Here is a 27,322-nt window from a genome sequence, read left to right as displayed (position 1 = left end):
TGCCCTCTGATGTGAATTTTTTCAACTATGTTCTCCCAATACCAATGTATCATCCATGAGTTGCATCATAAAGAACGCAGCTTATGTCCGAGCAAGAACGACCTAAGGCCTAATAGCTTTGCGCTGAAGCTTTAGCTCATCGCCTAACCGTCCCTTGCATGTAATAATATTGCTGTAGAAGGGGTTTTTAGAGATTATGATAATGAACGGACCTCTCTGATGACATTTTAGAACTGTGACCTGATTTATTATCCCCAGTCTTCGACTTCTTCCTTCACGACTGGAGTGTGTGTTTACCGTGAGTTACACAACATTTATTACCGTACGCGGACGTAATACAGGCACAATCCATGATTTCCGTCCAAATTGTAGAGATGAGGGTTCTATTCGATCCTTTTTTCTTACATTTTTTCTGCTAAAATGTCTAAAAGGAATTACCGACCTCCACAGTTAGAGGAAGATGATTTACGGGTCATGATAAACAAAATGTTGGAATTTACTGGAGAGAATAGTGATATTAGTGAAGTAAGTTCTGCCGAAGGGGAGTTCGTAACTGACAGGAACATACCTGGAATAAGTACTGCAGGCTCGAATTTACAGGGTTCGGGCCCAGCTGATGCGAATGTTCAGCAGTTGCAAAAGAGACAGCACGAGTTCGATTCCAGTTCAAGTGGTGACGATAATACTGATTGCAATTCAACCAGTGCAAGTTCTTCGTCAACTTATACTGAAAATGGACAAAGAAGGCCCTGCTTTGATCCAAAATTCCTTCGTGATGTAAAGGGAAAGTTTTTACGGAAAACAAAGCAAAACAAATAAGGATGAAATAATGCTTCTCATCACCATAAGTGTTGCCGCAGGGGATTGTACAGAAACCTAAATTAGGACACTATATTTTTCTCATTCTCTTGTTCACTATGCCTATTTTCTATGATGACACAGACGGTTGAGGCGCTGGCCGGCTTTCTGACCCTAACTTGGCAGGTTTGATTCTGGCTCAGACCGGTGGTATTTAAAGGTCCTCAAATACGTCAGCCTTTTGTCAGTAGATTTACTGGCATGCAAAAGAACTCCTGCAGGACTAAATTCCGGCACCTCACCATCTCCGAAAACCCTAAAAGTAGATAGTGAGACGTAAAGCCAATAACATTATTATTATTATTATTATTATTATTATTATTATTATTATCATCATCATCATTAGATTTTCCTCCACAGCTGTTTGCATACCTCTGACAATGAGGTGAATAATGGACAAATTTCTCCCAAAATATACAAGATAAATCCAGTACCTGACCACCTGTTAGCAAAATTTTCAGAAGCTTATGCCTAGGGTGGAAGGTTTACATACCAAGAAAACTATCGCATTTCGGAATGGAATCATATGAATTATGCGACTTCGAGACAGGTTATATAACATGATCTCCTTCCGTGGGTATCATAATGAACAGCTGTAAAAGACATAACACTGTGAAGACAGTAAATACTGTAAATATTACTTGTATTGTAGTGTAATATAGTCAGTGTATGTCACGAGTTGAAGGTAAGCTATATAAACTTGGTCCCTCAAAAGTGCTATCAACATAACAGAAAATTTTGTGAGCATTATAATTTATTCCATTGTAAATCTTTTGAGTACACGTGAACTTTGTAAATCTACAATTTACGTATACAGAAACATTTATTTCCAGGCAGAGATTGTTAGTAAACTGCCTAAAATATTCAGGGAAAAGTTACTGTATAAACAAAAACCAGAGCTTTGCTATTAGGGCGAAGTAACATCGATATTACAGTGTGAAAGCACTCAGTACGTTCTTGCACAGAGTATTGAAAAATTAAAATAATAGAATTTTCCAACAATTAACGTTATTATTTTCAAGTAAATATTTCTCTTAGGGTCCCTCAGTAGTTAGTTATAGTCTAAGATTGTTTTTAATCAAGTAATTAAATATTTTCTTCAATCAAGGAAATCGTTCCCCACCTAGGAGTGAGCCGGTATGTACCGAGCTCCCCGCTTAAGGGGTTGATAACATGTATAATATTACAATGTCTAATTGTGGGTTTTGCCTAACTTCTATACGCAACTTCAGCCACTTTCCTATATCTTAAGAAAAAATTGCTGACAAAATCCTAGGCTCATAATACCCTTATATGTCACAGGTAAAAGTTGTTGAACTAACATAGGTTGCTCTGTCTGTAAAAATATTTAAGGTTAATATGCATTACATACATACATACATACATACATACATACATACATACATACATACATTAGCATCATAGACTGTTATGCCTTTCAGCGTTCAGTCTGCAAGCCCCTGTGAATTTACTAAATGTCGGCACAATCCTCTATTTGCAACTAGTGATGTGGCCTCATTTAGTTCTATACCTCTTATCTCTAAATCATTAGAAACTGAGTCTAACCACCGTCGTCTTGGTCTACCTCTACTTCTCTTACCCTCCATAACAAATCAAATCAAAATCTCTTTATTTGCAAATGAGGTGTCTACCTCGGTGGCAAATGGTACACTAAAATACATTAATGTCAAGCACTAAATATTAAATTAACAAGAGAAGAAAATTTTCCTATAATACAATATTATACAATATTCGCTAACAATTTTTTCTGTTAAACACACAGCTCACCCTTAATAAATTTATATCGTTTACAAAATAATACTTACAATATCTCCTGTACTTATAAATATAGTCAGCTGATATACAGTATGTGGAATTACTTCAAATGATACTATACAAGTGATATGAGATTAAAAGTTACATTGCATTTATTTACATTTTGTTTTTGTTTTTTTTAACCCATTCTGGAATCTAAGTAGCATAATGACCTGCTGCATCTTAACCAGAGCCCCTTTGCCACCACTTTTCAGAGTTCCTGAAGGGCCTTCACAGCTACCGTAGCGTTCCCAGGGCCCTCAAAGTCCCCACTGTACTTCACCCCTACAGGCAGTCCTAACTCCTTAGACCAGGGGATGGAATTAATTTATTCACACACATTTTTTATTTATATTAACCTGCACTGGTCGAATGCCCTCTAACATTTCATTTATTTTCTCTGTTGCTGTTTATTCTCTTCTTGAATATCTGTACAGATTTTGGAAAAGGATCAAACATTACCCCTGGTAAACTGTTCCACTCCTTCACACCCTTCCCAATGATGAAAAATTTACCCCAATCGCTTCTGCTAAAATTCCTTCTAATTTTATATTTGTGGTCAGTCCTGCCGATATAATTATTTTCCAACTGAAGCCTCTCACAGATATCTCCCCATGCTTCTTCTCCTGTATAGGCTCTATATAATCCTATAAGTCTAGTTTTCTCCCTTCTCTTACTTAAAGTTTCCACCCCCATTCCTTTCTGATACACTACTCTTTCTCCTGAAATCCCTGTTACAAATCTTGCTGCTTTCCTCTGAACACTATCTGTAGGTCTGATGATTGGAGCAAGGGGAACGATTCCCGCTTTTGCCGCTAATTTCTGGAAACAGATGTCTCTGCCAGTTACAGTGTTACGGGATATTGCCATCATAGCCTTAAGGGGCTCACTGGTAATACTAAGAAATCACTGTTGCAATTAGGTTACCTTCAACAATTATCAAGTACAGTATATCTATTTATCTTCTAAAAATAAATGTGAAAGTATACTTTGTCGCAAGGCAGCCTCTGCATGAGAGGAAATATTTCATAAAATAAAAAAATAAATATTAGGTATTCTTGGTGAGGATCCCAAACACTCTTTGCATATTCCAATAATGGACAAACCATACTTAACACGTTCCCTGCGGCAGTGATTTTCGATGACTTAATGTTACGTCGTATCGGCCCACCGGTGACCCGATGCTGCCTTTAGTTATTATCGGTTCGGGTCACCGGTGACCTGACGAATTTGACTTTGTTTACTCCCTAGTATTAAATCCTAAACAATGCAAGTGCACTTGTTGTGTGCGTTATTGTTGAGGAGACATTCCAGCGTATTTACCTGTGTGACAGTGTTCCGATTCAACAATTGCGTGAAACAGAAATGACCCCGGAAATAATTGGGTCACCGGTGGGCCGATCAAAACTAGCAGTATGCCTCGATCCTTCACTTCAATTGGAACACTATGTTGCCATTAGTTAACAGAAATTCATAACTAGGACGTAGTTAGTTACTTCGCAATTATGGGAAATTCGCACCGACGGATAAGAGTAACATGTTTCGGGGCACATGGTGACCCGAACCGCACGGAACATGATATAGGCCCACCCCAACGCTGTCCTAAGCCTCTTTCTTTTCCGTGCCACCGGTGTGTCAGAATGTTAAAGCTCCATACCTAAAAAAAGGACTTGAAATTGCTTGTAAATATTATATACGGAAGATAGTAAATATGTCAATAACTATTCCAATAACTTCAATAACCTCTATTGGCTTTCCTAAGAGCAATGTAGAAAGCAGATATCAGAAGGGTGGTACTCCTTAAACAACAATCTACTATCTGCGGGCAGCAACACTCTCTTCTTCATTCACCGTAACCGCGCTAAGCGATTCCCGCGTAAAAATATCGGTCAGACAACAATCGGAACTCAGGGTGACCCGAAGCGATATGAATGGAAGATGAAAAAAACTTCCTTCGGGTCACCGGTGGGCCGATCAAAACTAGCAGTATGCCTCGATCCTTTGCTTCAATTGGAACACTATGTTGCCATTAGTTAACGGAAATTCGTAACTAGGACGTAGTTACTTACTTCGCAATTCTGGGAAGTTCGCACCGACGGATAAGAGTAACATGTTTCGGGGCACATGGTGACCCGAACCGCACGGAACGTGTTAAGTAACTTTTCTCTTTTAATTCTTTGTTGCATCCTTTAAGTAGCCTCATTATGACATGTAATGATCTGTATGCTTTCCCAACAATGTCATCCACATGACCCTTCCAGTGTAAATTACTTTCAAATCTCACACCCAAGTATTTGCACTTGCCATCTTTTGGGATAACTTACCTCATCCAAAGTATATTCAAATTCAGTTTTTAAACTCCTGTTTGTAAATGTTGTAACAGTTAACTTGCCTCCATTAACCTTCATATTATTCTCTTCAACCCACTGTTGGATACTCTCAAGGTCCCTTTGTAGTTCTGAACAATCCTCAGTGTTATTTATTTCCCTATAAACAATTATGTTGTCTGCATACAATCTTATTTTTGATGTTATATTATTCCCTAAATCATTTACGTATATTAAGAAAAGTAATGGACCGATTATACTACCCTGTGCAATTCCCTTCCAAACTTTCTCTTCCTGCAATACATCATTTCCTACTTTGACTTTTTGAACCCTTGAATTTAGAAATGTTTTTATCCAGCATGTAACCCTTACGTCCAATCCTATTCCCTCCAATTTCTTTAATAATATTCCATGTTCCATTCTATCAAAGGCTTTGGAAAGATCTATGGCTATGCAATCTAACTGGCCTCCTGAATCCAACTGATCTGATATGTCCTACTGAAATCCTACCAGTTGTGCCTCACAAGAAAAAATTTCTTTCTAAATCCATACTGGCTCCTCATGAACCAATTTTTAACATCACATATCCCTCTGATGTACTTTGATATTAAACTCTCCAGTATTTTACAAACTATACTGGTCAGGCTGATTGGTCTGTAGTTCTCTGGTTTCCTTTTATCACCCTTTCCTTTATAAATTGGCATTATTATAGATTCCTTCCATTTCTTTGGTATTACACTATTATTTATGACATAGTCAAAGATACATTTTAAATAAGGCACTATATACCACCCCATTGTCTTTAACACCTCCCCAGTAATTTGATCACTTCCTGCTGCTTTTCCTTGCTGGAGCAGTTGGATTTCTCTGAAAATATCTTCAGATGTGAATGAGAAGCTTCTTGTTTCCCTCTGTCTCTCTCCCTCTCTATCTTCTCTTTTGGTTTCCAACTCCTGACAATCATCTACTGAATCTCTGAATTCCCTACTGAATAGGTTTGCTTTCTCAGTATCTGTTAAATAGTGTTCACCCCCCTTCTCCCATCATTGTAGGAATTTGGATTCCTTTTCCTTTTTGAGTGCTGATATATGAATACAGCTTTTTCCATTTCCCTTTGTGGTCATTACCCTCTTGAAGTATGCCATTCATATAATTCTCTTTTGCTTCCTTTTTCACTCTATTCAGTTCCCTCATTAGTTGTTTTCAAGTTTCTCTACTCTCCCTCCTCTTTGATTTTTCTGTTTACTATTCTACATTTTCTTTTTAATTTTCTTATTTCCCTTGTAATATAAACAGGGTCTGAGGTCATTTTACCTTTCTTAACAGGTACAAATCTCTTCTCTCCTTCCCAAATGATTCCTTTAAATTTGGCCCAAAGTGTATACACATTACTCCCTTCACTTATCCAACAACTGAATTGTGATTTAAGGTGAGTCGCAAATTCATCAACTTCAGTTTTTCTGTACAATTTCTTGTCTTGTGTGACCTTTGAATTAAACCTTTTTGGTACCAGTGCTACATCCAATATTACAGCCTTATGGTCACCTATTCCTTCAATTACCTCAGTTTTATCAACAATTTCCCATGGTTTAACCAAGAATACATCTAGCAAGTTATTGAGACGAGTCGGTTCTTGTACTACTTGTGTAAATCCTCCCTCCCAAATTAACTTATTTGCCAGTTTCTGTTCATGGGCTTCACTTGCAGCTCCATTCCATTCAACTTCCGGCAAGTTTAGATCTCCCCCAATTATTACCACATCATTATTATTGTTTTTATGAGTATAATTTGTTATTTTCTCAAATATTTCCATGTCTCTTTCCTCTCTTCCAGGCCTGTATGTTCCTATAATTCCCACCTCCTTCATATTATCACAAACAAATTTTATCCCTAATGTTTTATCCCTTTCATTAGTAAACCATTCATGCGAACAATAAGTTTCCTTCACCAGAATAAACACCCCCCTCCCTTTTTATCTCCTCGGTCTCTACAATATACTATATACCCTTCTGGAAATACTTCTCTATTACCCACCCCTTCTCTCAACCGTGATTCCACTCTTATCACCACATCAGTCTCATAAGATTCCATCAATGTACCGGAGTTTAATTGTTTATTTACTACACTCTGACAGTTTACCAAGAGCAATCTCAGAACCCCTTCCTCCCTAAAACTTGACTGTTGCAATTGGGCAACTTGAAATTCCTTACTTTCCTGAGTTCATTTACTAGTTGGCTGAGCCAGCTTGAAGTAGGCCTACAGCTGGCTCTTTCTACTAGTATTCCTGGTCAGTATTATAACTCAAGGGAGTTGCCTTTTTTACAGCACATATCTTAAGATTAATAAAATCTAGAACAATATTTGCTATCTTTCGTTTACCTGAATTGTTTAGATGAAGGCCATGCTTTGTGTAACAGTGTCTCTCGAAACTGCTGCTATCAGTTACCTGTGTATTACGAAAATGTTTACAAATTTTAACCATATCTATATTAACTTTGTCCACTTCAGTGTTCACACACGAGTCTCTAATCAAATCATGCCTGTGGGGCACGTTCACTACAAAGATGTTAGTGTGAGTCAGCCTACCTAGTGTACATTTAAGTTGAGAAATGGCATTCTTAGCGTCGTTGTGAGCTACTGTTAATAAATTTAACCATGATAGGTTAATATTGTGTTTGGTCCGTATTGACTAGTCTGAATGTATAATATAACTATTTAAAATAGTTTATTTGAATCCGCCTTGATCAATACACTCATTATATGAAAGAAAAACTATTTATTAAGCCAAACATGTTTCGGGAAATCTTAACCATTCCTTTCCTCAGTGGTCAGATCAAAGAACAAAACAATATCACACAATCTTTTGTTTTACAATTTAAAGAAGTATTGTCCTAATACACCATATCAAAGAGTAAAAATAAATATTATAAAGTTTTTCTTCTTTTATTCTTTTTGCTCCTTAAATGATCATATGCGAAGCTCGATTGTAAATGTACCGGGCGGTACACCTTCACGCCGCTAATTCAAACATTGCGCCAGTTGAAACTCCTCTACTGGAGAAAGCCTGAACTTTAACAACTATACTAATTCTAAAGTGTCTCAGAAGATGTCGCTATTGTAAATTTTGAAGTGTTCTGAACTATGTCTCTTTCGATTCGTATTTGTTTGCTCCGTAGTAAGAAGTGTGAACATTCTCTTCTAGATGGCACTACTTAGGAACTACAATTGTGCACCCTAGTGCGAAGTGAAGGAACTTTTTTTTGAAGAAATTTGGTATTCATAAGTTTGTTCTTTGTTAAATTTCTTTCAGTCATTGTTTGGGTTGGCAGTATAACCCTTCTCTTTCCGCCAGTTTTGAATTTGACCAATGAGGAATTTCTGTAATTAATTTTCCACCAATAAGGTGTTTCTTCTTCGTCTGGTGTATTAGTTTTTGCTGTCATCCAATAAAATTTTGTGGGCGGGTTGTAATCATTCATGAAACGTCTCAAATTTTCCACAAGGGTATATAAACTGCTGATTTTCTGGTCTCCTGGCCACTTCAGTAACATCTCTCCTAGTGTGATTATGTAGCAGGGGGCGGGAAGCGCCTCTTTCTTCGGGCAGCAGTTCATCCATAAGGTAATGGCCGTTTAATAACTTCATTTTTCGCTAGCTCAGCAGTTTAACCCTCGGGGCAGGTTCGAAAACTTTTCTCATGTAACCTATCGTAAAAATGTAATAGACACTTGTTAAAACTTCGACTCTTGAACTACAAATTGGGATAGAGAGTGCTAAACCCTCTCGAGCTCCCAATCCTATTGTTTTGAGGTGACTTTGTTTTCACAACCGTTTCTTCCTTTCTTAATGTAATGAAGTCTTCTTATACAAGTCACCTCTTTAGTATGGGATTAGCCCTTGTGTATGCGGCCTAGTTCCAAGTAGGTTTTAAAAAAGGTATTAGGAGTGCAAGTTACGCCTCCATTCAACTCAAAATTTTGGGCCATGTAATTGACCTGTTTCTTTACTTAATAGGCCTCAGTAGGTTGGGTATCATTACCTCTGTTCTTGTGAGCCCGGAGGGCAGCTTGAAGGTGGAGTTTGGTATGGCCTTTGAATAGGCTTGAACTTTGAGAGCGGGTTGCTCTTTCTTAATGTATTTTCTGTGTGCCTCGAGCAGGCTTAACTGGGTAATTGGGGGCAAGTGCTCCTTGGCATGATTGGGGTTTTCTGCCCCTTTGTTGAACCTTGTACATAGGTAAAGTTGGGCTCATTGCTCAAGGATTGCGTGTCTGGGCTCGAAGCCCAAATCCATTATCCAATTGCAATTGTACATTCTTAATTTGTTGATATGCTACTGAGTACCTGTTATACTTGATATTTCTTGATCTTGAAAAGGAAATATAACCTTTGTTAAATTTTAAATTAACTTTAATTTCGTAGTTGAGACCTATTCCACCCAGCACCTTCTTTCACCTCTGCTGTTCCACAGATACCTCAGAACAGTAAACAAACACTTCTTTCTAAAATGGCAGGATCCGGGTGGACTAAGGAAGCTGTTAGTGTTTTACTGACGAATATCACAAATATCCTTGTTTGTACGAAGTTAAAACGCCACTTTACCACAGCAGAAATGCAGAAGAGAGGCAAAAAACACAATCGCCGAATTCCTATATAAATACTGATCTTCTAACCTCAACTAATTTTCGACCAAGGACAGCAATCCTCTACCTTCTTCTCTTCTTTTGATCCAATCCCGAGTCCAGCATTTCCTGGCATTTCTGTTCTTCCTTTTTACCACTGTACAACATACAATTGCAGCTAAAGCAGCAAGTTTTGCTTTGTTTGTTGGAGCCATACTCTCAAACACATTGTAAGTTGAACAGCTGATTCTTGGTTTAAAAGTTTATCGATAGATGGCAGCACATACTCATCTTAGTTCAGAAGTAAGTTCATAGATGGCCACCTTGATGTTTCAACGGATTTTATAAAATAATTTTACCGTGAGCAACACAACTTGTTTCCACCAAATTTTTATAAAATTAATTGTACAACAAATTTTACGAAGCATTTTACCGTGAGCAATAGGCATTAGTCTTGGGGACACTGTCATATGCCTTTTCATTCTCAAAGAATGTCATCACCGTATCATTCCTGTACTTCCATTGCTTTTTCATTAGTTGTCTCATAATGAAAATGGGCTCTATTGTTGATCTCCCACTTTTGAAACCAAACTGATTTTCCTGTATCTGATTTTCAACCCTCAACCTTATCCTACTTATTCTCTCCATTACTTTCCAGTATCCGCTCCATTATCTTAGCAACATGGGATATTGAGTAATTCCCCTGTAGTTCTTCAATACTTTCTTATCGCCTTTCTTGAAAATTGGGATGATTATTCCTTTTTGCCAATCCTGAGGGACCTCCTTATTCTCCTAGACAATTCTGAGAACTCGGCAAGTCCACTGCAGGCCTACATCTCCAGCTAGTGCATACTGTGGAGGCCACTGCATAGGCTACTTGAAGCCACCAGCAGTGCCATTGGCCTTGCATCTTGGTAGGTGTGCTAAGTACCAACTGATGACCCCAACTTAGCACACGAGGGTGAAACGCAGGCAACCAAGAATGAGTTTGCTGGAAAATTGATAATGTCCAATAACGGACCATTATATTGGTATTATAAATTTACTCATTCAGGACAAATATTTCATGTTCCCTATGGGAATCAACATCTATATCATACTTCCTTTCTTCAGTCATTTCAATTGTATAAACACTTTTCTGTTTTCATGTCTTTTTTTCTTCTTCCTTATGTTTTTTGTAAATATGTATATATTATACATTGCTTAGTTATTATTATTAGACTATTATTATTATTATTATTATTATTATTATTATTAGTAGTAGTAGTAGTAGTAGTAGTAGTAGTTAGTATTTTTATTTGAATGTATTATATCATCTGTAATTGAAGAATTAATAACTAATACCTCTGTTGATGATAAATAAACAAATCAAATCAATCATGTTTGCAAAATTAATAACTGGTTCGATAGAAGGCAGTTCGGGTTTAGGAAAGGTTATTCCACCGAAGCTCACCTTGTATGATTCCAGCAAAAAATAGCAGATATCCTAGATTCAGGCGGTCAAATGGACTGTGTCGCGATTGACCTATCAAAGGCATGTCAGGGTAGATCGTGGGAGACTACTGGCAAAAATGAGTTTAATTGGACTAGACAAAAGAATGACTGAGTGTGTGGCTATATTTCTAGATAATAGAACTCAGAGAACTAGAGTAGGTGAACATTATGTGATTCTGGTGCCATAGGTAGGGGAATTCTTCAAGGTAGTATTATTGGACCTTTATGTTTTCCTTATACATATGTAAATGATATGTGAAAAGAACTGGTATCAGAGGTAAAGCTTTTTGCGGATGATGTTATACCCTATAGAGTAATAAATAAGTTACGAGATTGTGAGCAAAAAAAAAAAGTACCTCAACAATGTTGTGAGGTGGACAGTGGGGTTGAAAGTCAGGTTGTGAGTTTCACTAATAGGAAAAGTCCTCTCAGGTTTAATTTCTTTGTTGATGGGGAAAAATCTGCTTAGGGGTATCATTGTAAGTACCTGGGTGTTAATATAAGGAAAGATCTTCATTAGGGGGCCGATGTCCTTCGATGTTAGGCCCCTTTAAACAACAAGCATCATCAGCAGATCTTCATTGGTGTAATCACATAAACTTTATTGTAAGTAAAGGGTACAAATTTCTGCACATAATTATGAAGGTATTTAGGGATTGTAGTAAGGATGTAAAGGAGAGGGCATATAAGTCTGTGGTAAGACACCAACTAGTGTATGGGACCCGCACCAGAATTACTCAGTTCGAGAACTGGAAAAAACAAAACAAAGAAAAGCAGCCCGATTTCCTACAAAAGAGTAGCGTTGCAAAAATGTAATAAAATTTGGGCTAAAGTAGTGGAAAGGTGCAACTTCTCAAATGTACAAGTTAGAATTTGTCATACACTGAGTGGCCAAAAGTCACATGAATGGGTGTCCCATTAGAAAATGTGCCATGTATGACCCCTTAGCATTGCAGCTAACTGCGACGTAGCTGAGCAGTCTTTCACAGACACCAGTGTAGTAAAGATGGCAGCACGTGGTGAGTTAATGTACTTAGAATGTGGGATAATCATCGGCGCAAGTGTTATAGCATTGCGGAGATTACATGCGAATTTGGGTTTCCGACGTCAACAGTGTTGAGTTACAATAAATAAACTTGATATTTCCACCTATTCAATACAATTGTAATGCTGTTATTCAATTACAACATATTAAATTTTCACAGGACTAGGTTCAACGCGGACTTGCGTCATTTAATTTAATTTAATTTAATTATAGATTTAACTGGATTTCATGCCAAACATTTTAAGACATGTCATGAATTTTAAGGTTGCCTATTTTCCGAAAAAGCTGAAGATGACGCAAGTCCGCGTCGAAACTAGTCCTGTGAAAATTTAATATGTTGTAATTGAATAACAGCATTACAATTGTATTGAATAGGTGAAAATATCCAGTTTATTTATTGTAATTCTTGGTTCAATACGGAAAAATGAAATTTCTTACGTTAACAGTGTTGAGGGTGAATCTTCAATATGACGGAGAGAATGATACCACCCACGTAAACCGCCGCACGGTGATGGGTGCGATTGTTTTAAGAGGAAGTACAACTGGGCAACTATCCGCACAGTAAGGCCTTCGCTTCCACAAAACAATTCTGGGCGTTCGACGGGCTGAGTCATATCACCACCCAGTTGAATGATGGGAGTCAGGAACCCATTTCTGCCAGGACTGTAATGAGGCAACTATGGCCTTCGTGTTGAGCAGTGGTCGCTTGGTAGGCCATGGTCCCTCGGCGCTGTTGTGCCATGGGGTTTGATTTGGTTTAGAAGCAATGACCACTTACATGAGACAGCCTTTTACAGTGGAACCTTGATATCTCTAATCACCTTGTGAGAAATTTTATTTTGAATTATCAAAATTTCGAGATATAGAGAATATCCTTTTTGAGCATGTGTAGCACATAGAGTCATATGTATATACGTACTTCTACTGAATACAGTATTTTTAACATTATTTTAAAATATACAACCAAACTCGTATTTTACGGCATCCCTTAAATTATAACCCTTATTATAGTAACATATTAGAAGACAGAATACAGTACATATATTAGTGAAACAAGAAACTCACCTCTGTTAACACCTTTGGATAAAATTCATTAGTCTTCTGTTTTTTCTTCCACATACTTTCCAACAACATTTGTTGCTTAAAAACACTTGGTCATTTACATTCAACTGACTCTGTATATACATTCGAAGAATAACTACTGCACTTACTGCCTGGGCTACTGACAGTACAAGAGAAAGAGCCCCAACTTTTGTTATTGGTAATCTTCTTCTTCTTCTTGCTCGGCAGCAGCGTTGACGGTATCCATAGGAGGCTCGGCCACTACAACGTCAGTCCACATTTATGTAAGCCTCAAAATCAGCTTCACAGTTAACAAGCTGCTGATACTCCATCCATTCTTCAGAAATAGGAGTGACTTCCTCCTCTCTTCATGTTCTGAAGCTCCTAAGTCACCTTTCAAAAATCCTGTGTTGCTGAAGCAGTTTAATTGTTTCTTGCTTCACATCAGCCCACAATTTACTCAGCGTTCTTATTGACTCTAGTAGATTGTCTGTTAATGACTCCTCGGGTTCAGTTTCTCTCAGAATTCTCTGAACAGCGCTCTTCCTATGGAAATGCTTCAAGTTTTTAATCACCTCTTGGCCCATGGGCTGTAGTTTGGATGTTAAGTTCAGTGGCAAGAAAAAAATGAAATAGCATATGGCTTTTAGTGCCGGGAATGTCCGGGGACAAGTTCGGCTTGCCAAATGCAGGTCTTTTAATTTGACGCCCGTAGGCGACCTACGCGTCGTGATGAGGATGAAATTATGATGAAAATGTCACAAACACCCAGCCCCCACGCCAGCAAAATTAACCAGTTATGGTTAAAATTCGCTACTCTGCCGGGAATCGAACCCGGGACCCCTGTGTCTAAAGGCCAGCGCGCTAACCATTTAGCCATGGAGTCAGACCATTGGCAAGAAATACACGTGCACTGCCTTCAACACCTGAACAGGATCTTCGGATGAGCAGGGCAGTTGTCTACGAAAGGGATGTTGAAACTTCTCATCAGTACTACACAGCCAAGATTCGTAAATGGAATGTCATTCACGACTTCCGGAGTTGCTTTTGTACGTGACCGGTAATGAATTCACACTGGAAAAACTGCAAGGCTTCGCCGATTTTCTGATCACTAGAAGTTTACTGTTCCAGTCATATTAGCTCCCGACATTGTAACCCTTACTTTGTTAACTCTTCTTCATAAACCACAAATGCTGTAATGCACAGTTAATGTTGCACAAAATTTGAGTTACAGAGTATTTTTCGCCCTGAGAGAAGAAACGTTTGCTCGAGAAATTCGTTTCACCAAATTTTGACTAATAGAGATATAACTACACATGAAGAATAGGACAAACAGCTGGGAAATTGAAGTTATTTTGAGATGCTGAAAATTTGAGTAAGGCAGGTTTGAGATATTGAGGTTCGACTGTGAGTGAGAGTGAGAGAGACTCTAAATTCTTGAAGAGAAGAGTTCTGGTAAAGTCTTGTATAAATCTAAATGGAACACGAGGTTTCAAGAAACAACCTCTCGCAACAAATAACCGTTTATTGGACTTAGCTAAGTAGGAAAAAAAATGTAAAAGAAAGTTATGCACATCATGTAGAATGTGTATGTGTGCCTTGTGCTGTAAATATGCCTGTTTTTGAAGAGTAGCATTTATTATATGTGCTGGAAATTCATTATTCCGTGAAATTGGAGGGAGATATAATTTTTCTATTGTGCATGAAGATAATTAGACTGGTAGTGCATATAGTGCATTTAGATGGTTTATCATTGTATTCTGTTATCACATTTTCCAGTTATACCTTGTATTTCATTCATACATTTTTATAAACTTATTTGATACTTCTCAATATTCTATGTTTTGCTGCAGGTTTATTGTGCCTGTTTCAATGATTGTGTGCAATGATGTGATGGCATACATATTTGGATTCTTTTTTGGCCGCACACCTTTGATCCAATTATCCCCTAAGAAGACTTGGGAAGGTTTTATAGGGGGTGGCATCTCCACTGTTATCTTTGGCCTTGTGGTAAGTGTCTTTGTGAAACAATTTAAATATATAGGTTATATAAGTTGTATTTGATAAAATTGAATGGGAAGCATGAAATGGAAATCAAGAGAAACTTAAGTTATAATATTTGTCTTCTTCTTTTGGAAGTGCAGTTAATCTGGTCCAGGCCTCCCTACTAAGAGCTGTTCTAAATAAGCGAACTGATGATGAACTGGACCACTGGCTGAGATTTCCCAACCAGGAAATGCATTCTTGCCCAGCGCCTCTTCTTCCTTTTACTTTTCCTTGTTGGAGGTGGTATTTCTCGTTACGCACAATGTGGCCAAAGTATGCCTTCTTCCTTTCTCTGATGGTCTTTGTTACTTTTGTTTTCTCATCTACTGCATAACCATGTTGTTTGTTATTTGATACAACCAAAATATTCTGAGCATACAACAATGACACCAGAGTTCAAAGGCATTTAACTGTTATTGTCCAAGCCGCTGCATCATAATACAAAGTGGAGCAGACATAACACTTAAGGACTCGGGTGGTAAGATGAAGGTTTAAGTTCAGATTACATAATTTCTTCATCCGATGGAATGCCGCCCGTGCTTTCTCAATTCGGATTTCTATTTCTTGATATTGGTCCCATCCCTCATTTAGTGAACAAAATAATTTATTCTCTGTACTCTAAGTAGTTGTTTCCCACTGACATAGATCAGGTTATATTTGTCACAGCTCGTACTTATGACCATCGTTTTTGTTTTCAGAAGGTGCATACAATATCTTTCACTGACACTTACTACTCAATCAGTTATTCTTTGCAGTCCTTCTGCACTATCAGCAAGTAGTACAGTGTCATCAGCATATCTGAAGTTATTAATAATTACCTTATTTATAGAAATGCCATCCCCTACACTTTCCAGAGCCTCTCTGAACAACTCCTCGGAGTAGATATTATTAATGGAGACAATATACATTCTTGTTGAACTCCTTTACAAATGTGAAATTCTTCTGATGTTTGGTTCTCTATTCGTAGTTTAGCTCTTCGATACCAGTAAAGATTGGCAATAAATTCTTACATTTTTGTCATTTATGCCAGATACTTGTAGAATTTCCAGAAGCTTCCCATGTTGGACCTTGTCAAAAGCTTTTGTCACCGTCTACAAACAAGCAAACACATTCTGGTTTAAGTCTCGGCATCTTTCTACCAATACACGGACTAAATAAAGCATCTCTTGTGCCAAAGCCGTTTCTGAAACCAAGCTATGTCTCCAATTTGTTCTTCTAATGTCCTGTTTCGTTCTTCTAAGGTCCTGTATATGCATCCATGAATCACTCTTAGGATGATCTTTAAAATATGGCTCATCAAGCAAATAGTTCAGTATTCCTCACATTTTTTTGCATTATTTTTCTTTGGTATTGATATAATTGTGTGCCGGCCCCCGTGGTGTAGGGGTAGCGTGTCTGCCTCTTATCCGGAGGCCCCGGGTTCGATTCCCGGCCAGGTCAGGGATTTTTATCTGGACCTGAGGGCTGGTTCGAGGTCTACTCAGCCTACGTGATTAGAATTGAGGAGCTATCTGACGGTGAGATAGCGGCCCCGGTCTAGAAAGCCAAGAATAACGTCCGAGAGGATTCGTCGTGTTGACCACACGACACCTCGTAATCTGCAGGCTTTCGGGCTGAGCAGCGGTCGCTTGGTAGGCCAAGGCCCTTCAAGGGCTGTAGTGCCATGGGGTTTGGTTTGGTTTGGTTTTTATTGATATAATTGTTGACATCAGCCAATCATCTGACATATTTCCTGAATCATCTGTATTATTAAATAGGTCCTCTAAAACATTCATGTGGTCTTCATTGAGTGGTTTAAGAATTTCACCTTGTGTTTCATCTGGATCAATAGCTTTGCTATTCTTTATTTGCTTTATTGCCTTTCTTATTTCTTCCTTTGTAATTGGGGGACCCATTGAACAATTGACCTCTCCTAACATCTTTCTTTGTTCATCTGGAAACAAATCTGTTATGTACCATAATTTCTCGGATAATTAACGCCCTTGCATAATTTACCCTCCCAATATTTTGGGGTCCGAAGTGGAGAAAAATAAATGTTCACGTATTTGACGCACCGACTTCTTCGAACATCCATCATGCAGCTTCGGATGCATTTTGAAATAAAGATGTCAGTCACTCAAGTTGCAAAATCGGGCATTCCAAATACTGTACAACTTGCTATTATCAGTCGATAGGAAATACCACTGCACTAATACAGTGAGAGAATCAGCGCAGAAGTGACTAGTGAGACACTATTCCAGTCTGGTACAAATGTATTTTATGAGTGTTTTGGGTATGGGACACGCATTTTCTGTGATCTCAAAATTGTTTGTTAGTCCTCAGTAAGCAAGAATTTGAGTAATACTGCATCATATAAACTCGCGATGATCAGTTACGCTGAAACATATGAGCATAGGGCAGCGGGCCACAGGTGTTCAGTGTCCAAATGCAACTTGTGCTACCACTGTAACAGACAAGTGCACTTCAAGCGACTAACGAGTCTCGCAAAGTATTTCACGGACCAAAAGGTGGCAAGTTTGCAAAAGTTCAGTAGGATCTGCTTAACCCTCTTGGAGCCAGGCATTAGTGTGAGCACCTGCCCTTTAAATTGCCAAAGCTGATCAGGTCGGCCTTTAAAACTCCAATCGGAAGTTGCCAGAGCCGATTACATCGGCTGGCTTAAAATTCTGTGATATACATAATTTTGAGGCAACCTATAGTGATGTGCATACTTTTGTGACAACCTATAATAAAAGGACTCCAAGTTATTGTGTGCCTGACCTTGGTTTGGCAGCTTTAAGAGGGTGTTACAGCTTTCACAAGAGCCCTGTGTTTACAAATACCGCTAACCGGTCAGTAAGAGATTGCTCCTTGCAGTGAATGGATATGTGACGGCAAAATGGCAAGTGGTTCAAGTTATATTTTTTCAGCAGGAATTGTTGACGATAAATTAATGCAGTATTTGGAACACTGCAAAGTTAACACAGGTGATTCAGCAGATAGCAATAGTGAATTTAGTTCAGAGTAGCGAAGAAATTATACCGGACATGCCTCCCCCCCCGAATCACCACAGTTAAAGAAGAGACGTTTATATGTTTCTAAGAGCACTAAAGCTACTGCGAATATGGTGGTAGTTGAAACTAATGATAACAAAGATGATGATGATGTCTCTGGAGAACATTTCTTGGAAATTTCTTCCAATGAACCTGACAACATTCCTCAACCTCGTGTCTCCTTCATGGAACTTCTTCGACCTAAACATGCCTCTTCGTCTGATTCTCCGCCATATCATACTTCAATTTACTTTTCACTTTCTCTCTCCTAAACCTTATAGTCACATAGTCCTCTATCATTACGTAAATCCAGGTCCCCGCGGGCCAAGTGTAGCATGCCTGCCTCTCACCCAGAGATCATGGGTTCGATTCCTGCCAGGATCAAGAATCTTTATCTGGGCCTGAGTGACCCTAAGTGATTGCAATTGAGGAGATATCTGAAGATGAGAGGGGGACCCCAGTCTAGAAAACAAATAATAATGACCTAAAGGATTCGTCTCACTGAACATGCGTCACCTTTTAAACTGCAGGTCTTCGAACTGAGCACCGGTCGCATGGTAGTCCAAAGCAGATCAGGCTTTAACGCCATACATACATACATACATACATACATACATACATACATACATACATACATACATACATACATACATACATACATACATACATACATTATCGTTATAGACTGTTATGCCAGTCAGTCTGCAAGTCTCTGTGAATTTCCTAAACGTCGCCACAATCCTCGATTTGCAGCTAGTGTTGTGGCCTCATTTAGTTCTATACCTCTTATCTTTAAATCGTTAGAAACTGAGTCTAACCATCGTCATCTTGGTCTACCTTTACTTATCTTACCCTCCATAACAGAGTCCATTATTCTCCTAGGTAACCTATCCTCCATTTGCCTACCAAGTCCCCTTCACCGAAGCCGTTTTATGCGTACAGCTTCATCCATCAAGTTCAACCCTAAATTAGCCTTTATCTTCTCATTCCAAGTACCTCCTGCCATTGTTCCCACCAGTTTGTAACCGCAATCATTCTTGCTACTTTCACGTCTGTTACTTCTAAGGTATGAATAAGATATCCTGAGTCCCCAGCTTTCGCTCCCGTAAAGCAAAGTTGGTCTGAAAACAGACCGATGTAAAGATAGTTTCATCTGGGAGCTGACTTCCTTCTTACAGAATACTGTTGATCGCAACTGCGAGCTCACTGCATTAGCTTTAAGACACCTTGATTCAATCTCACTTATTATATTACCATCCTGGGAGAACACACAACCCAAATACTTGAAATTATCGACCGGTTCTAGCTTTGTATCACCAATCTGACATTCAGTTCTGCTGAATTTCTTACCTACTGACATCAATTTAGTCTTCAAGAGGCTAATTTTCATACCATACTCATTGCACCTCTTTTCAAGTTCCAAGATATTAGACTGCAGGCATTTGGCACAATCTGCCATTAAGACCAAGTCGTCAACATAGGCCAGACTGCTTACTACATTTCCACCTAACTGAATCCCTCCCTGCCATTTTATATCTTTCAGCAGATGACCATGTAAACTACGAGCAGCAAAGGCGAAAGATTACAACCTTGTCTAACCCCTGTAAGTACTCTGAACCAAGAACTCATTCTACATTCAATTCTCACTGAAGCCCAATTGTCAACATAAATGCCTTTGATTGATTTTAATAATCTACCTTTAATTCCATAGTCCCCCAGTATAGCGAACATCTTTTCCCTCGGTACCCTGTCATATGCTTTCTCTAGATCTACGAAACATAAACATAACTGCCTGTTCCTCTCGTAGCATTTTTCAATTACTTGGCGCATACTGAAAATCTGATCCTGACAGCCTCTCTTTGGTCTGAATCCACATTGGTTTTCATCCAACTTCCTCTCAACGACTGATCGCAGCCTCCCTTCCAAGATGCCAGTGAATACTTTGCCTGGTATACTAATGAATGAGATACCTCGTTAGTTGTTGCAATCCTTCCTGTACCCTTGCTTATAGATAGGTGCAATTACTGCTTTTGTCCAATCTGAAGGTACCTTATCAACACTCCATGCTAATCTTACTACTCTAAGAAGCCATTTCATCCCTGCCTTCCCACTATACGTCACCATTTCAGGTCTAATTTCATCTATTCCTGCTGCTTTTTTATGGCAATGGAGTTAATTTACCATCCTTTCCACTTCCTCAAGCATAATTTCACCAAAATCATTTTCTTCCTCCCCATGAGCTTGGCTGTTCGCAACACCACCAGGATTATTTCCTTTTACATTGAGAAGATGTTCAAAATATTCCCTCCACCTCTAGAGTGATTCCCTGGGATCTATTATGAGTTCACTGAATTACTCAAAACACTGTTCATTTCCTTTTTCCCTCCCTTCCTAATTTTTTTTTATTACTGTCCAGAAAGGTTTCCCTGCTGCTTGACCTAGCCTTTCCAGGTTATTACCAAAATCTTCCCACGACTTCTTTTTGGATTCAACAACTATCTTTCATCTACATACAAATCCCTGTCTACCTCAGCCCTCGTTAGAAGCCATTTCTGTTAAGCCTTCTTTTTACGTTTACAAGCTGCTCTCACTTCACCATTCCACCAAGTGGTTCGCTTTTACCATGTTTACACACAGTCGTTCCTAGGCATTCCCTTGCTGTGTCTACTACAGCATCCCTGTATGCCACCCATTCTCTTCCTATATCCTGAGCCTGCTTACTGTCCAATGTTCGAAACTTCTCACTAATCATATCCATGTACTTCTGTCTAATTTCCTTGTTCTGGAGATTTTCTACCCTTATTCGTTTGCAGACAGATTTCACTTTCTCTACCCTAGGCCTAGAGATACTTAGTTCACTACAGATCAGATAGTGCTCTGTATCATCAAAAAATCCCTGGAAAACTCGTATATTCCTAACAGATTTCCTGAATTTGAAGTCAGTTAAGATATAGTCTATTATGGATCTGGTACCTCTAACCTCCCATGTGTAGCGGTGAATAGCCTTATGCTTGAAGAATGTATTCGTAACTGCTAAACCCATACTAGCACAGAAGTCCAGCAAACGCTTCCCATTCCCATTAGCTTCCATATCTTCCCCACATTTACCAATCACCCTTTCGTATCCTTCAGTTCTATTCCCAACTCTCGCATTGAAATCGCCCATTAGCACTATTCCCTTGCTGTTGACCCTGACCACGATGTCACTCAATGCTTCATAAAACTTACCAACTTCATCCTCATCTGCACCCTCACATGGTGAATACACGGAGACAATATAGTCCTAATTCCTCCAACTGCCAAATCTACCCACATCATTCGCTCATTTACGTGCCTAACAGAAACTATGTTTCGTGCAGTGGTATTCCTGATAAAGTGGTCTACTCCAGACTCAGCCCTTCCCTTTCTAACACCCGTCAAGTACACTTTATAATCTCCTATCTCTTCCCCTTACCCGAACATCACTTACTCCTAGCACATCCAGATGCATCCTTTTTGCTGACTCAGCCAATTCTACTTTCTTTTTTCCATATGCCCCATTAATATTGATAGCTCCCCATCGAATTCCATTTTGTTCACAAAGTTGTTTCCAAGGAGTCCCTTGCCTGTCAAATGGGAGTGGAACTCTAGGTCCAAGGCTTGCTTAAAATGTTCTGAGCTCAGTAAATTCATGAAGCAGGTCGCTACCCTACGTGCACATAGTCCAAGTGAGGATCTCTCCTCTAACAGGTTATGGACCACCGGTGAATCGTATAGTCCTAGCCACCTGAGCCCAAGGAGGGCCATGACTCAGAATATGTCCGAGATGCCTACTCCCATTCCGTAGCAACTGGTATCCCGACTCTCAGGACCACTTACTAGACCACTCAGCCGTTGCCCTTGGTTCACGAACTAGGATGTGACTACAGTAACCCACACCATGAACCATAAATTTTTAAATTACGTGTATTCTGTTGTATTGTAAAATTATTTTTTGAAATAGAGACTAGAACAGGAAACAAGAAAAGGTTTCCGCAGAAAACAAAAACGATAATATCAACTGTTATTTTTTAGTAATTCACAATTATTTTTTATACTATGTTGTCCGGTAGAAAATTTCTTGTCAATATTTGTCATTCATCGATACTTATACGCAAATTTTATCGGTGAGTAAAATTGTCTTCTTTTTACTGGTGACATGTTTGTATTTTTATTTTTTGTGTTTTTATTTTTCTCGTTCAAATTAATTATTCTATAGAATTGTATTTAGAAATACATTAAAACCTTGATTATCCGTCCCTCGATTAACCGTTCTGCACATTATCCATCGCCAAAAAAAAATCTTTATCTTTTTTAAAGCAGTGTACAGTCGCTCCCAGACTGAATGAGCGTCCTCTTATAAATAATAATAATAATAATAATAATAAAAATAATAATAATAATAATAATAATAATAATAATAATAATAATAATATTGGTTTAACTTCCCTCCAACCACTTTGACGGTTTTTAGAGACGCCGCCGAGGTGCCAAAATTTTGCCTCGCAGGGGTTCTTTTATGTGCCAGTAAATGTACCGTCACAATACTGTCGTATTTGAGCTCCTTCAAATACCACCAGACTGAGCTAGGATAAAACCTGCCAAGTTGGAGTCACAAGGCCATCACCTCAACCGTCCGAGCCACTCAATCCGGCTCTTGACGTCAAGGTATCTTGGTACAGTATTCTGTTTTGGAGCGACTGTACATTGGCTCTCCGACTCCTGAGTCCAAGATCATAACGTACAGTAACTACTGTACGTACACACGCATAGACCATCAGTCGGCAATGGAGACATGACTTCATACATGTTTTTACTATGTAATTTTATGTTGTTAAAAATTATTTAACTTTAACTGTTATTAAAGATGAGGGATGCTATTCAAATTCAACAATCTCAAACTTTATTATCCATTCCATTGTTGACATTGTTGTACTGTAGTGTGCCCTCTCCCAGCCCACAGAGCATAGAGTATGGTATGCTGGTAATTTCTACTTCAGAATGATGCCTACAACTTATTTGGTAGCATGTAACATCTCCAAGTACCGATCTTTCATATCGTTCTCTGTCAAGGTCAAATATTTTCACCACAGGCTACTGCATCGTAAATATTTCACAATGCACAGGAATCGGAAACCAGCCTAGCTGGTAGGCTACATTCTGTACTGTAGTGCAAAGTAAGGAAATGTGAGAGCGACTGATAAAGTTGAACATTTATTTCCCATTCTAACAGCCGAGAAATGTTGAGATTGAAATCTGCAGTAAAAAGAAAACGTGTAGTTTTAATCATAGAAAATAAAGTTAATATAATCGAACATTTAAAGAAAGGTGAACTAGTCTCAAATTTAGCATCAGAGTTCAGTGTGGGTGTGACAACAGTGCGGGACCTAATGAAGAATAAAGACAAAGTGTTGCAGTATGAAGTGAGCTCTGACAGTTCGCACTCGCTAAAAGAAAAACAATGAAAGCATCATCTTTAAAAGAACTGGATGCTGCATTGTTCTCGTGGTTTCAGCAATAGAAGGTGAAGGTGTACGTATTAGTGGTCCTGTGATAACAAGGCAGGAACAAATTTTTCACGAAAAGATGGGGCTCTCAGGGTCTTCACCAGCGTCCAGTGGTTGGCTACAGAGATTTAAGGACAGACATGGCATTCGAGAATTAAACATCGAAGGAGAAAAACTAAGCGGTAACAGCAGTGGAGCAGAAAACTTTAGGTATGAGTTTAAGCGCATAATTGAGATATACAATTTTGTTCCAAGTCAAGTGTACAATGCCGATGAAACTGGACTTTATTGGAAGTGCTTACGCAGTAAAACACTAGCAGCTGCTGAAGAGAAATCAGCTCCTGGACACAAATCTAGTAAAGAGCGCATTACCATCTAGTGCTGTGCGAACACTAGTGGCAACCATAAATTAAAATCAGCTGTTGTTGGTAAAGCAAAAAATCCGTGTTCTTTCAAAGGAACAGTGATGAAATATTTCCCTGTAGATTATTGTCATAACAAATCTGCATGGATAACACATGATATTTTCAGGACTTCGTTCCATAATAAGCCATTCCGCGGGTTCGAGATTTCTTGGCGACCAAAGGCTTGCCATTAAAGGCCATCCTTTTTCTTGATAATGCACCCTCTCACCCTGTTGATACAGAGTTTAAATCAGAGGGTGGAAACATTTTTGTTTCCTATTTGCCATCTAATGAACTTCATTAATTCAGCCGATGGACCAAGGCATCATCGCAACCTTTAAAGCGTATTATAAGCAGGAATGGCTACGCCTCTTACTTTCCGAAGAAACGTCGATGGTTGAGTCCTGGAAAAACTCAATCTGAAAGAAGCGCTTTATCTTGCCCAGAAATCATGGGATTTAGTAACCGCTCAGAACATCACTCGATCGTGGAGAAAATTGTGTGTTGATGTCGAAGAGCTCGCCGACGATTTTCATGGGTTCACTGATCATGGTGAAAATGAGATATTGATGAACAAAGATATCCTGAAGACTATTGAAAACATTCACTTTGGAGAAGTGGATGAAAGTAACATTGAGGAGAGGCTTCATACTGACGATATATTGCCTGGGCATCACATTTTAACTGATGATGAAATAGTAAATAAAAGCATGAACGGGAACTCGGCAGTCAGCTGCAAAGTGACGAGTGAAAGTGAGGGCGATGGGGAAGAAGAGTGCGTCACAAACAATCGCGTACCTTTTCAGACCGCACTGGAGTCGGCTGAAACGTTAATGGAATTCTTGGAGCACGACGATACAGATTTTTCATTCTTGTAATTAGAAAGCTCAGAATGGACATTAAGAAGAAAATACGTTGTAGGAGAGTGCAAAAAAAGTATTGGATTTTTTTAAAGCAGCTTAAATGACACCAGGTAAATTAATTATTTGTGGTCTGCTGGTAATTTAGGTGAATATTTAGTATGTATTGTTGTAGCTTTGACTACATTTTGGTTTTAAAGAGGGTTTAATGCACTGTATTTTAAGGTTATACGGCATGTATTTTATGTACTTTAAAGTCCATTAAAATTGGTAGTATAGATTAAAAGTTTATTTTTATTTTTTATTGACCATTTGCCCCTTCCCGGGCATTAGAACGTATAATCAAGGTTTTACTGTACATTATACATCATTACGTATATTCTTTTGTACCGTAAAGGATTTTTTCAAAGTAGATATTGAGAGAGAAAGTACGAAAATGTTTTTCTCTTCCTAAAAATAAACGTTGACAACTATAATATCATTGAAAGATAAGAATTTAATTTTGGTCCATCTTGAACTGAGATTACAATTAAGTTATTTATATTATGGTTCCACCTATTCAATACAATAACACTTATTAATGCAAGGTTACATCACAAGTCGATCACAAATGGTACCGGTTTCGACTTCAGATTTCACATCAAGATTTTGAAGACATTTAAAACCTAGTGCTTTATACTGAAGTGTTATATAGCTCCACACAAACTTTTGTCTTGAAAATATCTTTGCATCTTCTACATTACTTGTTATTCATCTGTGCACTGCATTTATCTTGTACCTTTCGAACGATCAGCTGATGATGACCCAGATCTAGGGTCGAAACCGGTACCATTTGTGGTCGACTTGTGATGTAACCTCACATTACTAAGTGTTATTGTATTGAATAGGTGGAACCATAATATATTATAAATTTAATTGTAACTATAATATCAACAATCAAACTCTAAATCAGTTGTTTATTCTGTGTAGTCGATGTGTAGAAAATTTCTTGTTGGTATTTGCCATACACCGGTAGATATACGCAAATATTAAAATACATGAATTTCCACTAAAAACGGCCTGGCACTTTACAGTAGTAGAGTGGAGGCGGAGCTCAGGCCTCTTGTAGCTGATGGTGAGCGGCCAACCAGATTGGCTCTTGGCTCCAAGAGGGTTAAATATATGATTTTGTTACGCAATGTTGGATGTGGCGTTTCTCACAAAATGCAGTATTTTAAAGGACGAGAAATAGCTGCTGCACATGGAATCAGTGTCTTGGATGTGAAGGTTAGCTGCGGCTGGATAATTAATTTTAAGAGGAGAGATGGAGTTGCTCTACGACGAAAAAAATATTATACCGAAAAATGCCAAATGATTTCAACCGAAAAGTAATTGATTTTCGTCGCTTTGTGACTGAGAAGCATAAAGTAAAGGAATATTTGATATCCCAAGTAGGAATCGCAGGTCAGACGCCTATCAGTTTCCATACGCCACAAAGTCGAGCAATGAATAAGAAAAGGACATTGAGTATTATCGTACGCACTAACAGAAACAAAAAATAACGATGTACTGCAATGCTTGTTGTAACAGCTGATGCAGAAAGCTTCCACCTTACATTGTTCTAAAACGAAAAACAATGCCAAAGTAAAATTTTTGCTTTCATATCCAAGAAAAAGGGTGGATAGACACATCACTCGTACAAGATTGGATACGAACGGTTTGGGGAAATCTAGCATGGTCCTTTCTTCGGTGCCCGGCCCTTCTCGTGTTGGACAGTTTTCTGTTTTTTGTCTTTTTTTTATATTTTTGCCGATATGTCTTTATTATATACTTGCATGATTTGTACTTTTATTAGTTCAAGTTTATTTCGTTTCAGGTCATATTGCCAGCTTGTAACAGGAAAATATTTTCCAGTGTCGGTACTTCAAATCCACATGTCTAACTTACCTGATGTATCTGTACCTTATTTGACTTTTCAGGAAAAGTTTCACGCCTGAAGTTTACTTCAAGTGATGATAACCACAAATAAGTTGAACCAATTGTTTATACTTTATTTGATGTATATTTTAAATGTAAATGAATTTTAAATCATTTTTAAATATCTGAATTCCTTGAATAATTTACGCATCCAAAGTTTTCACTTGTATTTTTCTTCAAAAAAGTGTGTTAATTAGGTACGTGAGAAAATACGGTATTCCTTCCATCTTTGTAATTTGTCTTCTACATCGAGTATAGTGTTGCCTTCATGGTCTG

The 27,322-nt window shown here is 38.4% G+C and overlaps 1 protein-coding gene across 1 annotated transcript in view; it reads left to right on the top strand.

Annotated features, from left to right (window-relative positions):
• The window catches only part of Cds (CDP-diacylglycerol synthase), a 222,750-nt gene that overhangs the window by 137,538 nt on the left and 57,890 nt on the right, over positions 1-27,322 (top strand). The window contains exon 6 of the mRNA XM_067142681.2: positions 15,077-15,233. Coding sequence (XP_066998782.2) covers positions 15,077-15,233 — 157 coding nt within the window. The remainder of the gene's footprint in view (positions 1-15,076; positions 15,234-27,322) is intronic.

Source organism: Anabrus simplex, chromosome 1 (assembly GCF_040414725.1).
Source record: "Anabrus simplex isolate iqAnaSimp1 chromosome 1, ASM4041472v1, whole genome shotgun sequence".
Lineage (NCBI taxonomy): Eukaryota > Metazoa > Arthropoda > Insecta > Orthoptera > Tettigoniidae > Anabrus > Anabrus simplex.
This window is presented reverse-complemented; position numbering and strand designations above follow the sequence as displayed.